General features: G+C 45.7%; 1 protein-coding gene across 1 annotated transcript in view; it reads right to left on the reverse strand.

Annotated features, from left to right (window-relative positions):
- The window catches only part of MTMR4 (myotubularin related protein 4), a 76,211-nt gene extending 68,707 nt beyond the window's left edge, over positions 1 to 7,504 (reverse strand). The window contains exons 1-2 of the mRNA XM_083172044.1: positions 7,287 to 7,504; positions 728 to 759 (exon numbers count right to left, since the gene is read on the reverse strand). Of these exons, the coding sequence (XP_083028170.1) occupies positions 728 to 730 (3 nt within the window). The 5' untranslated portion in view covers positions 731 to 759; positions 7,287 to 7,504. The remainder of the gene's footprint in view (positions 1 to 727; positions 760 to 7,286) is intronic.
- Positions 7,505 to 13,131: the final 5,627 nt, after the last annotated feature.

Raw genomic sequence — 13,131 nt, forward strand, 5'->3', positions numbered from 1 at the left:
TGGCTATGCGCAGAATTGCGCATCGTCATGGGGCCTTCACATTGGGCGATGTGTGCTTCATTTCTAAGCGATCTGTCGATATTTTTCAAAAATTGCTCCATTTGTATGGGCCTTTAGTTACGGAGACAGGAGCGCCACTTTCATCTATAGCCTACCGATTTCTTTTCTAGTTTTGTTAGACCTCTCGGATAGGTCCTTAAGTGTAGTTCAGAGGAAGCCACTCTCCACAACTCCGCTGCTCCCATTTTTTTTAGCAATTGGGGTCATTCATGCATGACCATTATTTTGGACATTGTGAACACATACAAGTATACACTGAGAGAGTAACCGTTAGAAATGTGTGTACTGTGCCACCACATGGCAAAAACAGGCCTTTTTGCTCGATTAGTATAACGGAGTTACACAATTACAGCTGGTTTTTACGGTTTAGTAAATTACCAGTTTTAAAGGTGATAACACACTGGATCTGGGCTGAGTTACTGGTCCCATGTGACACGCAGACACACTTACATGGATTGTTTTTGGGGATACTGCTTTGCGTGCCTGAAGCACACAGAGCCTAATCCTGGTATTTTCCGATGGTCTGGGCTATTAGGGTAGCCTTTGAGGGATCAATTAGCTGCAGCAATTTACCGTAGCTAAAAGGATACCCCCTATACCTGCTCCCTTCTCTGGACAAATGACAGCACTGTATTGGCTTACTGTGTTGCCAGTCTGGCTTACTTACCATAATGTACTTCTCTTCAATCAAATTAAGACCTAGAGGAAAAGAAAAAAAGAGAAATTTGAATGCACATACAAAATGCAACATCTATAGACTACATCAAATAATGACTGCAAACACACACACACACACACACACACACACACACACATATCCTGGGGAAATTCTCATGGCAAAGTGCAAGCATGGATTGGCGAACAATATACACACACAGCTGTCCATACTCACAGCACTCTAGTAACAAGAATGGCTTGCTAAAAATCCACATGGGGGAATTTGCAGACAAAAATTAAAAAAAATATAAATTTTCAACATCAAGTCTATACTCGGGTAAGGGGGAGGATGGACCAAAATATTCAGCTCTAACAGCACAATAGAAAGATGGATCAGACACCTACCTTACAGCAGGGGTACATATTGTATTATGTAAACAAACTAAAAAGATCTCTCAAACAACGAAACTACCAGCTGACCACACAAACAGAACACCACAAGAGAAGGAGCCAGGATACGGCACTAGGTCAAGACGACTGAAGGTCGACATGGGGAAGGTAGGTATTGGGGTTTTCACTTATTTTCAGGCGGTAATTTCATGCCCTGCCATCCACTAGGGCGTGGTGAGAGAATAAAATAGTGTGCCGAGCGTAGCAAGGCACGTGCCCGAAGCATGGCGAGCACAGCAAGGCATGCGGGGGGGACGCGGTGCTACGTTTCAGTGTCCATGTCGACTGTGACGACATTCGGGACAAAAAAAAGAAACCCCAAGTTGACCTTCAGTCATGTCGACCTAATTGCTGTCTGTCCAATGACCCATACCCAAGCGCTCAGTAACATAAGTACCCAAGAAACAGGAACAAATACTAGTAACTGTGCCAGCCTACATGCCGTAGGAGATGTAGATGGGCACTGCTACAGTCTCCACCATCACAGAGCAAGCAGAGGTACTTACTATCTAGCTTGTGTGCGCTCTGCATGCGAGTTGGAAAATGAAGAGGGGGGAATCACGGCTCACTGAAAGGTAGCAGTCTGACTCATGTACACAATCACACTATAGCATTGTGGACAACAAACACCTCATTAAGGCTCGTGCTCTATAGGTCATGTGAAAAGAACAAACAAGACAGTCACACATCACCTAGCTCTCACCAAGTCCTAAACGGTGACAGACCCAATCTCATGTGACAGATTCCCCATAGCCAGACTTCCTATAGCAATACTTTAACAAAAAACCAAACTGAACCCGACAAGGATTATTAGAAAGGAAAGTATACTGCTCCCATATTGATAAAGAACGTATTAATGAGGGGCACAACATTATTGGATGATCAGGAAGTGTAATGGCTTCTATATGGTAGGAGAACCATTGGCAGCTCGGTCTGGAGCATGTGACCATAAAGCCAATAGGACAAGTCATCTGCAGCCATCTCTTACAGGCAGTTGTGCTGCTGCTCAGACTCGAAAGGGTTACCTGAAATCCATCATTCCAGAGTGGGGACACAGTCGCTAGGTCGACCATTAAAGGTCAAAAGGGTCGGAAGGTTGACAAGCATTAGATCGAGAGTCAGAAGGGCTTCATGAGTTTTTCACATATTTTTGTTTTTTAGCTGAAAGGCGGTATTTCATACCATCCACTAGGGCAGCGGTTCTCAAACTGTGGGTCCTGACCCCAAAGTGGGTCCCGACCACCTCAGAATGGGGTCACGTCTCCATGTTGCTGACCATCATATTAATGTGTCTGTGGAAGGGGGAACAGGGGCTAACTCATTAAGTAAACACCCACTGCTTCCCCCTTCCATCCCCTCATTACCCACTGCCTTCCTGTCACAATAGAGGGTACTTCAATTCACTGACCACACATGTGGCGGCCATTCTGTGGTAACTTGCTGGGGTCCTGTAATAATTTTTATTGTCTGACGGGGTCCCAGAGCAAAAAAGTTTGAGAACCTCTGCACTAGGGTGTAAAGGGAGAATATAATAGTGTGCCGCGTGCAGCGAGAGGACCCGGTGCACTGCGAAGGCGTCCATGTCTACTTACGTTAAAATCCCCCCCCCCAAAAAATAATAATCATGTCGACCTCCTCGGTTGACTGTCCCATTGTCAACCTAATGCTTGTGTCGATCTTCCGACCCTCTTGACCTTTATAGTGTAAACCCTATGAACCCACACCCCCAGAGTGAGAGACAGGATTAACAAATTAAGAATACCTAAATCTGCATGGCAACAGAGTTAAAGTCCCTGCACACTGAGTGTTTTTCAACTATTTCAGCGATTTTCCCCGGGGTGGGCGGCTTTCCCTAGTGGGAGGCCATGATGCAGGAGCGCACAACAGTGCTCACCGCTGCTCTGTACACACTGGCTGGCTTTCAAGCTGAAAGCCGCTCATATGAGTAAACTGAGCGGCTATCAGCTGATAGCTGTCGCCCAGTGTGTATGGGGCTTTAGGGCTATTTCACACACTCTGGCTCCTGCCGGACGGCGAATTCCGGCACGGCCAAAAGCAGTGCCGTGCAAAGTAGTTGTTAATGGACACAATTGTGTCCATTCACACGGAACGGCCACAGCCCGGCCGTACAGTTGCAGCTGGATCCCACCACTGGAAGGGACGGCTGCCGGGCTGTGGCCATCCCCTCCATTCTAAACTTCTTAGTGTGCCACGGCTTCCTGGCCGTGCGGGATTTCGCCATCCGGCAGGAGCTGGAGTGTGTGAAATAGCCCTTAGGTTCATGACAATGAGAGGAAAAACAAAAAATTTCTTTCATGGGAGAGAAGACAGAAGAAGGCCCCACGGTTGAAAAGAATAGATGGAGGAGTATGGGTTTCCTGCACAATAAATAACAAATTCCACCTCCTGACAGAAGAAACTAAAGTGGAGTTGAATGGTCCTAATTTCAAATCTGATAAACCTTTATGCCAACACTAAAGGGGGTATTCAATCTGATGTCACAACTGTCGGGCTACCCCGACAGCCATGATCTGTCCCGTTCTCGGCTGGCTCAACGTTAGCTCAGCAGGCGGGATTCATAATTTTTTTTTTATATGCTGTATACCTGACGGGGTCTTGTGTACCCCGAAATGTTGTACATTAAATTCTACCTTTTCTAAAAAATCCTGGAGTGACATGCCATGGTGTACCTGCCAAATCCCCATACCAGCTGATAGATATATATATAGTAATGGCCAAGTCAAAGAATAAACCTAAAAAATTTGATATAATGTAGCAGGACCTCAGATCTGGGAATTAGTGGATGTCCTTGAACATAATTGTATTAAGCAGTTATAATGAGGACTGAGCAAAAAGTCTTCAAACTTTAGCCCCATACACACTAAAGGGTAGATTACTGGTCGATCAGAGGAATATGCGACCAAACTAATGGTCGCACAGCAAAAGGTCCCATTTGCGCACTCAAACAGTTGACTTTTCGCGGACTTCAACAATAAGTAGCATGGCATTGCTAGTGACATCCTCCGATGGAGCTGCATGTACAGATGGGTGTGGTACAGGGGTCCGACAGTCGGAATCCCTACAGTCATTAGCCCGATGTTGGGATCCCAACTGGCCGGACCCAGACAGCATGGTGAGCGCAACTAAGTCACTTGCGGGCTTGCTGCACTTGCCACGCTTCGGGCACTGTGGCTCGCTAAGCTCGCCACCTATTCTATTCTCCCTCTATGGGGGTCATGGACCCCCACGAGGGAAAATAGCCGACGTCCGTCGGGAACCCGACTGTCAGTGTCTGGACAGTCTGGATCCCGACATCAGATAAATGCCTGTCGGGATCCCAACTGTTGGCACCCCGTCCGGCACCCGTACAGATGGTGGGAGGAAGTTGCTAGCAAGCAACGGGAGGGCACATCACTAGCAGCATAGTGGGTACACATTAGGATTTGAATGATGACAACAAATACAAAATAATTAAAATTTTTAGTACAATAGCAGAGGTTAGTTAACTAATTTACAGAAATAATAAGTAGAGATCTTGACTATTTGTATTATGGCTTATTAGCATAGGATTATGTTAGATACAGATTAAAAACTACAAATGTTAACAGTTTATGTACAGTATTAGTGCGCTATTCATTTTTTTGTGTCGACCTAATGACCTCATCATATTTACATATGGAGCATTTTGTACTGCGCTGCGGCATCTTACAAATAACATATAATAATAATAAAAGTCATTTGCACCAGTATGTGAATGATTAATCAGAAACGTATGAAGCAAATGAAGTCGGAAAACGTAAATAAATCTATTTGCTTGATATGTGTTCCTAGTGTCAAGTTGCCATGCACTAAATCGCAACCCACATAATGTGGCTCCAGTATCAACACTGTAATTCACACAAAGGTGTGGCTGCCTGTACAAATGCAATGTAAGTTTACTTTTAATTCTAAACTGCACTAGAAAAATGAAAGAAATCATCAGAGCGCTGAAGGAATTTGGGCTGCCTACAAAGCCTGTCTGGGCATATACCCTGGAAGGTGTGTGCAACAGTTAAAAAACTTTAATACAAAGTAATAAACTTCATATGGAGCTTGAATTTTACTTTCATCCCAATTTATCAAAAAACAATAAAAACAAAAGACAAACATAAAACATTAGATATGTTATTTTGGCTTCCCAAGAATTTTTGAGTGGAAAGACCGACCGACAAAAACTCAAAGGTAAAGGTAGCGTAGGACATTGGAAAACGATAGTTGTCAACCCGCAAAGGTCCTGATTTTATTCCATTTGCTACCAGGTCTGTGAGGATCGGTTGAGCTGGGCAAACACTGGGCGATATATCGTTAACTAGACGGACGATAATGATATTAACGATATCATGTGCATATTGGGTACTTGTTTCCTAGAACGGCACCCATCGCATGTACATCGCATGCCATTATAATGGCATGCGATGCAACCGATGCGATGCCCGCGATTTTACATAGAAATACATGGTAAAATGTAAATCGCGTCGGTCGCATCGCATGCGGCCCAAAAAAAATCGCATGCGATGCGACCGACGCGATTACCGATTTTACATAGGGAACAATGTTAAATGGCCCAATTGACCCGATTTTACATAGGGAACAATGTTAAATGGCCCACAGACCCCAAATAGCCACCCTGAAGTGTGAAATGGCCCCCCCAATTGTTAACGCCACCCCACCATCAACCCGAAGCGTGGCGAGCGCAGCGAGCCCGCGATGGGCGGCGGTACGCGTCCTTCGACCTTTTCATACCACCAATATCCACGTCGGCGTGGAGTTGAGAATAGAAAGCGTGGCGAGCACAGCGAGCCCCGCGTGGGGCCGCGGAATACGAGCCCGAAGCGTGGCGAGCGCAGCGAGCCCCGCGGAATACATGTTAAGTAATCCGTGTCCCCTCGCGGGGCTCACTTCGGGAGCGTGTTCCGCGTCCGCTCGCCACACTTTCTATTCTCAACTCCACGCCGACGTGGATAGTGGGGTTATGAAAAGGTCTGAGGACACGTACCGCTGCGCTCGCCACGCTTCGGGTTGACGTTGATGGTGGGGTGGCGTTAACAATTGGGGGGGGGGGGGGCATTTCACACTTCAGGGTGGGTATTTGGGGTCTGTGGGCCATTTAACATTGTTCCCTATGTGAAATCGGGTCAATTGGGCCATTTAACATTGTTCCCTATGTGAAATTGCGGTAATCGCGTCGGTCGCATCGCATGCGATTTTTTTCCTTGCGATGCCTAAGATCAAAATCGTGGGTGCCGTTCTAGGAAAGAAGTACCGCATATTGTCCAGTGTGTACATTCAATGTTGTTAAAGATACGCACTGCCGCAAGTCGTTAACAAACCCTCCCCCCACCCTGATGTCTGTACACACAGCTAAATAGGACAATATCAACGACTGCATGTACGGAGCTGAGGGGGGTGATGTTACTGACCTTTATCGTGGGCGATAATCGGTCAGTGCGTATCCCGTTCTCCCATGGCACCGCCAATACAATTAACTATATTAGAGGCTGCAGGATTTGCCCATTAGTATATGACAGGAATCAGCTGGTTAATTACCAGAAACGGTCTTCGGTCCAGATCCCCAGCCACTGCCCCAAGGTGAGGTCTCTACTGCATATAAGACCACATACACAGTAAGCAACATTATAAATAATATCGCTAATTTCTGGCCCTTCTGAACAATATAGTGTATATCATAATTCAGTGTGTATAGTCAATATTGTTACCGATGTGCGCCCCTGCATGTAGTTAATGACCCCTTTCCCGTTGTCTGTGCTGCATGCTAGAAGCAGGGGGGAATCACATAACAATATCAATTCAATGTGACCATCAATGGCTACATATCACTGCTCCATGGCAATGCTGACACTGCTCCATGGCCTAGTCAGGTGTAGGATGTGATGTTCTGTAAGTAACTGCACATACTACACAGCATAAATGACAGCACTATGACAACCAGGGACACGTAGCCGGGTATATACCCAGATGTGCGGGTGTAGCAGCTGTAATCAGTGCTTAGCACCTCCACCGCACAGATGGCGGCCCCCGCCCCGCAGAAAGGAGATTACAATCAAAGCAGCCCCCCTTACCTTATCACAGGGGGGGACTCCGGGCGGCCGGGGCGGGATGTCTCTGCGATAATGGCTGTGACGGTCCCCAGCATACTGCTCCCTGATCACTTCCTGATGCTGGAGTCGCCGCACAGTGACGTCTCGCGCGTCGCCAGGGCCCAGCCCCGGGCTCTATCCGCGGCCCCCGACAACGTCGTGCAGCAGGCACCGCCCATTCAGGGGAACGCAGTGACATAGATAGACCGGCTGGGCCTGCCACGCACTACAATTCCCAGAGGCCTTCAGCCGCACGCTTTCTGGGGATTCTGGGTAAATCAGGTGGAATGTTGTATCAAGACGCCATCGGATTACCCAGAATCCTTCTGTTGCGCAGCTGGACTGGAGGAGCCCGGGAGTTGTAGTTTATTTTTCGTTATTAGGTTTTTTTTCTCCCAAAATAAAAGGGCGGTAACCGGATCGACTGTCACCGTGTTGTTGTTGTTGTTGTTCTTGTTGTTGTTCTTGTTGTTGTTCTTGTTGTTCTTGTTGTTCTTTTTCTTCTCATCAACATCGTAGTATAATCATTTTTATTAGACTGATTCGTGTAGAAAGCTTATGAATATTGTGTGATAGCAAGAGGAATTAAAAAAAATATGCCAATAAAAAAATCAAAATAATTTTTTGGGGTAAAAAAAAAAAATTTGGGAATTGGGGTGCATAATATAAATAAATTATTTTACTGTAATTTTAGTATTTTATTAATTTAACCTAAAAAATGATGTGTAGTTATTGTCTAATCAAAACTTCTGACTGCCTAAAATGTGATTTGCAGGACTGTGGCTAAGGTGTGAGGCTAAATTACCGGAATTTGTGTCATTTAGCCCTGCCCCTTTCATTTGGCAGCACAATATCTTTTTGTATGTGTACATCCCAACATACAGTCTCCCCAAAGCCGGTTTTCACAGTAAAGCTGCACCCCATAGTTGCCTACCCTCCTGCATTCTGCAGAAGACTCCCTGAAATAGAAGCAATCTCCCTTTCTCCCTCATTAGTCTAGCAATCTCCCTCATTTCACCTAGCCCACATTACATTGTTACATTTTTGGGGAAAAAAGGTATGAAATAGATACATTTACATTGAATCATTAGCACCATTTCTCAGTGCTTTAACAAGTATAGTAGCACTTACTAACTGCTTTGGGGCTCATCTACATTTGGATCTCAGTCATTTTAAAAGATTCCTCTCAGATGTAGCAGTACAAACCTACTCTTCAAGGAAGCCTTGGGCTTCAGCTCTAGACGGGAAATGCCTGGAGGACCCCTTTATTGGGGGGGGTCCCCACTCCCCCAGGAACCAAGTCTAGGGTGGACCAGCAATTGTGCGCATGATACGGCCAGGGGGACCTGAAGTAAAACGTGTCCCCCAGCTGTGGCATGACAACACGGGTTTTGGAGCCAAAATACGGTGCTGGTTCCAAAATACGGGGCCAAGTTTCAAGAGTCTGAGGACGGTTTCATAAATACGGGTGACCCCTACACTTTTTGTCCCCCATATTTTTGGAATCAGGTCTGGCTTAATGAGGGACCCCACGCCATTTTTTTATTTGAACTTTTACACATTTTTTGAGACAGAACCATGCACAGATCTCAATGATCTGTGCATGGTTCTGTCAAATTCGCCTGTCAGAACCAGGTCTATTTTTTTTTTGCGATTTGTAGCAATGTTTTCCCTGAAATCGCATCTCATTAATTTTGCGAATTGTATACTTTATAATAGGGAAACATCTGGATGCAAATTGAAGTGTGACCAAAAATCGCGAGTTCAGAATGTGCGAATTTGCGGCGAAAAGTCCGATTTTTAGTGCAATTTGTACCTCATTAAGTTGCAGATTTTGGGTAGACGTGCAAATTCTGGCATTTTTTTTTTGGCCTAAAATTTCCAGAAACAACCCAAAATCGCATTCCATTAAATGTCACCCCATAGTGTTTGTTTCACCACAATGGGGAGCCATGTGTTATTCTTTTTTCCCCAGTTGTCATCAATGTGTTTTTATTTTTTACCAGTGCGGGACAATGTTTTTTTTATTTTGCTTTTTTATTTTTAAATGGGGGACAATGTTTTTATTTCTGTCCTGAGGAGAGCAAATAATTTTTGTTTTTTTTTCATAGTGGGGGGACAATATGTTTTACTATACTTTTCAGACTTTACTTTTCCTGGGAAGTTTGTTTTTTTAACCCGAGGGGGACAATGTTTGGACAATGTATTTTTTATTTAATTTTTTTCATGTGGGGGGAGAATGTGTTTTTATATTTTTTTTCTGAGTTTTGTGTTTTTATTTGTTTCATGTGGGGGACAATGTGTTTGTTTCCCGTGGGAAACGTGTGTGCACTGATTGTTAACAATTTCTTTAGGTTTCAATTTATTGTCATTTATGACCAGCTCCTGAAAAAGACAGATTCCTTAGCAAGATAAATCTTTATTTGGGAATAAGGAATCTTGGGGGTTAGTCAGACCTGATCATTTGCAGCCTGGCTCATTATCGGTCGACTGTGCATGTGTTCAGATCATATTGTGCATGCACGAGACCATCCAGCGATAAAATCTAGCATCTTCTTTTCATTGCTAGCTGTACGCATGTTGATTGACAGGAAGCCGACGTTTGGGGGTGGTAACTGGCCGTTAACTGGCAGTGTCAGGGAAAACGCAGGCCTGCCCAAGAGTTTTCAGGGTGTGTGTGTGACGTCAGCTCAAGCCTCGATCAGCTATACTATCGCACTGTCCGAGTAGGTCCTGGGTTATGCACAGGCTGCACACAGTGGGAAAATCATTAGAAGATGACTGAGTTGCAACTAGATATACAGCTATTCGCCAATCTGCAATATTGTCATAGGCCGTGCACAGGGCGGGATGTCACTCTGGTGGCGCAGTGGCTATCTGATGGCAGGGCTCTGCACAGAGAAGCGATCAGGTCTGAATAACCCCCTTTGTCCAGATGTGCCATTAGTGATTAGTAGCGACAGGGGCTCTGACAGGATCACTGAGAAGTAATGGAATCAGATTACTCCCTCCTCTGCCCCCTCAGCTGTGCTACTGCGCATGCCCAGGTCTGCACTTAAACTGTGTGGGACATGTATTGTGTGAGTTAAGCCCCATACACACTACCCAATATCCCCCTCCGCCAATATTGGCTGTGTCGGGGATCAGGGGGGGGGGGGGGATGGGGGCATCAGCAAGTACATACACACTTGCCAATGCCTGCTAGGAGGTGAGCGACAGCAGGGGGGGGCAGTGTGTGTATGGGGGGAGAAGGCCGTGCGGCAGCCGCAGCATGGTCATCGTTAATGAAGACCTCCCTCGTTAACGGCACACGGGAGTTAATGACAGGGAGCGTACACACTAGACGACATTGTCTACAATATTGCTCAGAAAGCCCTTTCTGAGCGATATTGTGAACAATATCGCCTAGTGTGTATGGGGCTTAACTGTTGCACTAGTGACGTGATTATTGCTTCAATTGAGTCAAATCATCCAAGTGAATTTAACAAGGTTTGAAAACGTTTAAACGTAGAAAGTATAAATTTACCTTATAAAACCACCAATGGAAAATAGAATCTATATACCTGACATCTCAGTGCATCCTGTTTGTGTAGCTTGCTGCAGTGACCTTACTAGAAACGTATCTACCGCAGAAAGTCAGTGTAACAGTAAATCAATGGTGCAGTGTGCCAGATGGAAGAGCAGCAGTGGGCATCAGACCCTTCGGCCCTGCCAGACAGTATAATATACACAGATGACTATTGAAATACTATCATGCTGTACAGCGTTTCTAACACCATGTAATGTACATTGCTCCCTTCCTTTTGTCTGTATATTTTAGTTCCTGCTGTCCCTGACAGAGTAAAGGTTTTTATGACTTACCATCTGCCTGTAACATACAGTATATAGCTATTTATGTAATTCTCTCTCTGTATTTATACAAGGGCTAATTCAATTAAGAGGAAAGGACGGGTGGTGTCTTAATCACCCAAGACTCTTACATTTTTGTATTTGTGTGCGCAGTGAAGGGACTCACAGCTATTGGAAGTCCCCATATGCTAGATAATGAAAAACGATTGGCATTCAAAGAAACAGCGGCGTAACTATAGCACCGCAGCCCCCGCCACCGCGGGGGGGCGCTGTGCATGTGGGGGCGCCGGGGGCTGCGGTGCTATAGTTAAAACCCCCCCCATCCCCCACAGACTTACCTATCGCGCTGGTCCCGGCGGCTCCGTTCTTCTGCTGAGGACCACCACAAAATGGCCGCCCCCATATAGCACACAGTTCTCTGAAATTGTCTGCTGTATGGGGGCGGCCATTTTGTGGTGGTCCTCAGCAGAAGAACGGAGCCGCCGGGACCAGCGCGATAGGTAAGGCTGTGGGGGATTGGAGAGGGGGGGGGGTTTGCATAGGCGGCGAGGCAGCAGCGCAGGGGGGTAGGGGTGCTTGGCGGGGCGGCGGGGGGGGGGGGGGCGCCCAAAACGTAGCTACGCCACTGCAAAGAAAGTTGGTCTGAAGTCTGAACCCACCCACCCGTGTCAGTCATGTGGCTTGCAGAGAGATGTGGCATAACGTATCAACATTCTCCAATTAGTTTTGTTATTTCCTATACTTACTGAGCACATACCACCTCATGATAAAACCATAGACTACTGATAATCACCCAGTAACATTATCCACAACTAGGGTCTGATTAATTGTTTCAGGTGCCCTAGGCTAAAACACTTGTAACCCCTCCCCATAATGCTGCTAAACACAATTGAATGAGTGCTCAGAGACTCACCAGTCATACTGCCCATGTGCATAAAATGAAGGATATACAATGGGCATGTATGATCTAATGTTTGTGGCGTGTGAAGGAGACTTTGCCTTCAGGCTGCCCAGGTGGCGCTGTAGCACAATGTTTTAAAGTAATGGTTCCGTTACATTGGCACAGCCATCTGGCAGTCACCTTAAGAGATTCACCCCCCACAGTACATTGGGGGTTATTTTGGTTTACTCTTTCTGACAAAATCCTTCTTAGATGGACAAAACCATGTGCACTGCAGGTGGGGCAGATGTAGCTTGTGCAGAGAGAGTTAGATTTGGGTGGGGTTTTACTTCAAAGTGAGATCTATATTGCAGTATAAAAATAAAGCAGTCAGTATTTTCCCTGCACAGAAACAACATAACTCACCCAAATCTAATTATCTCTGCACATTTTACATATGCCCCCTGCAGTGCACATGGTTTTGTCCATCTAAGAAGGAATTTGATAGAAAGATTAAACCAAAATAACCCCCATCGGGAGGGGTGATAGCCAGTGGCAGCTCCAGAGGGGAGGCTGCAGCACAGTTCAAAAATTCAAATAGGGGAGCCATAGCAACTGCCAATGAGTCAGTTTGGAATGGCAGTTGGTGTGGCACCCTTATTTGAATTTTAAACTGTTCTGCAGCTCCCGTCTGAATCCACCACTGGTGATAGCTAACAAGCATTGAATACATTAAACCTTACATACCCGAACATTTACTGGTAATGGCCCAGAAAACGCAGTTGTGTCGACCATGGCGGCTGCATGACGTCACACACAGCCACTGCAACCCTAAACATTGCTGGTCTCTGTTGGCAGCCGGAATGGTGCTCACACTTTACATTTAAAACCACCTCCCCCAATGAATAGACATAAAAATAATATAATATTGATATAGCATCTATCTATTATCTTCTAAAACAGTGGTTCTCAAACTGTGGGTCTTGACCCCAAAGTGGGTCCCGACCTTCTCAGTATGGAGTTGCGACTAGAAATACGCAAAGCCATCAGAATAACCCCCATTATGCGATGTGTACCCAACACATCACCCGCAGCAGG

This window comes from Crinia signifera, chromosome 2, assembly GCF_055691185.1.
Source record: "Crinia signifera chromosome 2, ASM5569118v1, whole genome shotgun sequence".
Classification (NCBI taxonomy): Eukaryota; Metazoa; Chordata; class Amphibia; order Anura; family Myobatrachidae; genus Crinia; species Crinia signifera.